This window comes from Stegastes partitus, unplaced genomic scaffold, assembly GCF_000690725.1.
Source record: "Stegastes partitus isolate 25-593 unplaced genomic scaffold, Stegastes_partitus-1.0.2 Scaffold1783, whole genome shotgun sequence".
Classification (NCBI taxonomy): domain Eukaryota; kingdom Metazoa; phylum Chordata; class Actinopteri; family Pomacentridae; genus Stegastes; species Stegastes partitus.
Genome location: NW_007579514.1, coordinates 3,841 through 4,689, shown reverse-complemented (window position 1 = coordinate 4,689; position 849 = coordinate 3,841). Strand labels below are relative to the sequence as shown.

At 35.3% G+C, this 849-nt stretch overlaps 1 protein-coding gene across 1 annotated transcript in view; it reads left to right on the top strand.

Moving 5' to 3' along the window:
* The window catches only part of LOC103372585 (mucin-5AC-like), a 28,350-nt gene that overhangs the window by 24,265 nt on the left and 3,236 nt on the right, over positions 1-849 (top strand). Inside the window, exon 27 of the mRNA XM_008302266.1 lies at positions 426-469. Within this exon, the coding sequence (XP_008300488.1) occupies positions 426-469 (44 nt within the window). The remainder of the gene's footprint in view (positions 1-425; positions 470-849) is intronic.

Genomic DNA, 849 nt, shown 5'->3' with positions numbered 1-849 from the left:
TCTGTGCACTTCAAGTTAAAAATCTCTGATTCAGGCAACCAATTCATAATGCTCATAAGAATCACAGAGAAAGTTACTGTATACAGAGCCATCTGTTTGCTGTTGTCACCTCCATTTACCAGACTGTCTTCAAAAACTGCGGCTGAAATTGTGTGATCATGCACATACATCAAAAGAGATGTTTTTTAAAGCCTTGATATGTCTGACTTACAGTACATTTCTAGTATGTATGTAGCTAGTGAGCAAATTTCATGGTATGATGTTTTAAATGAAAAAATTAGGTCAAGCGCAATGAATGAATGAAATGAAATGAAAAATACTTTATTTATCCCAGAAGGGAAATTCAATGCAATCTTGTACATGTCATAGTCATTTTCCAATACCAAGCAACAATAATATGACCACAGCTTCCTTTTATTTTAAAGCTCCTGTACAATCTCTGGAATAACATGCAGCTACGATGTGAACTGTGAGTACACATTTACACTGACATTGCAGATATTTATTTATTCATGTGAATACGCTCATAAGCAACAACATTAATATTTTCCTGCTCTGACCTACACATTCCACCAAAAGCAACTATGTAGAGTGTGTGTGTGTGTGTGCGAGTGTGTGTGCGTGCGTGCGTGCATGCGAATTCGTGTGCACGAGTGTGAGTATATACCATGTACATCATGGCAGTCTTGAGGCTTTAGTGACTCCTATAGTTTTTCATTTTCTATGATGGAATTGTTAAAACAGAGGTGTCTGTCTCACAAAAACACAATAATTAACTTTAAATCTGTCACAGATTTATCATAGCACCTCTGGAAATATGAAAAAAAGGCAAAAAAAAAAAAAAAAAAA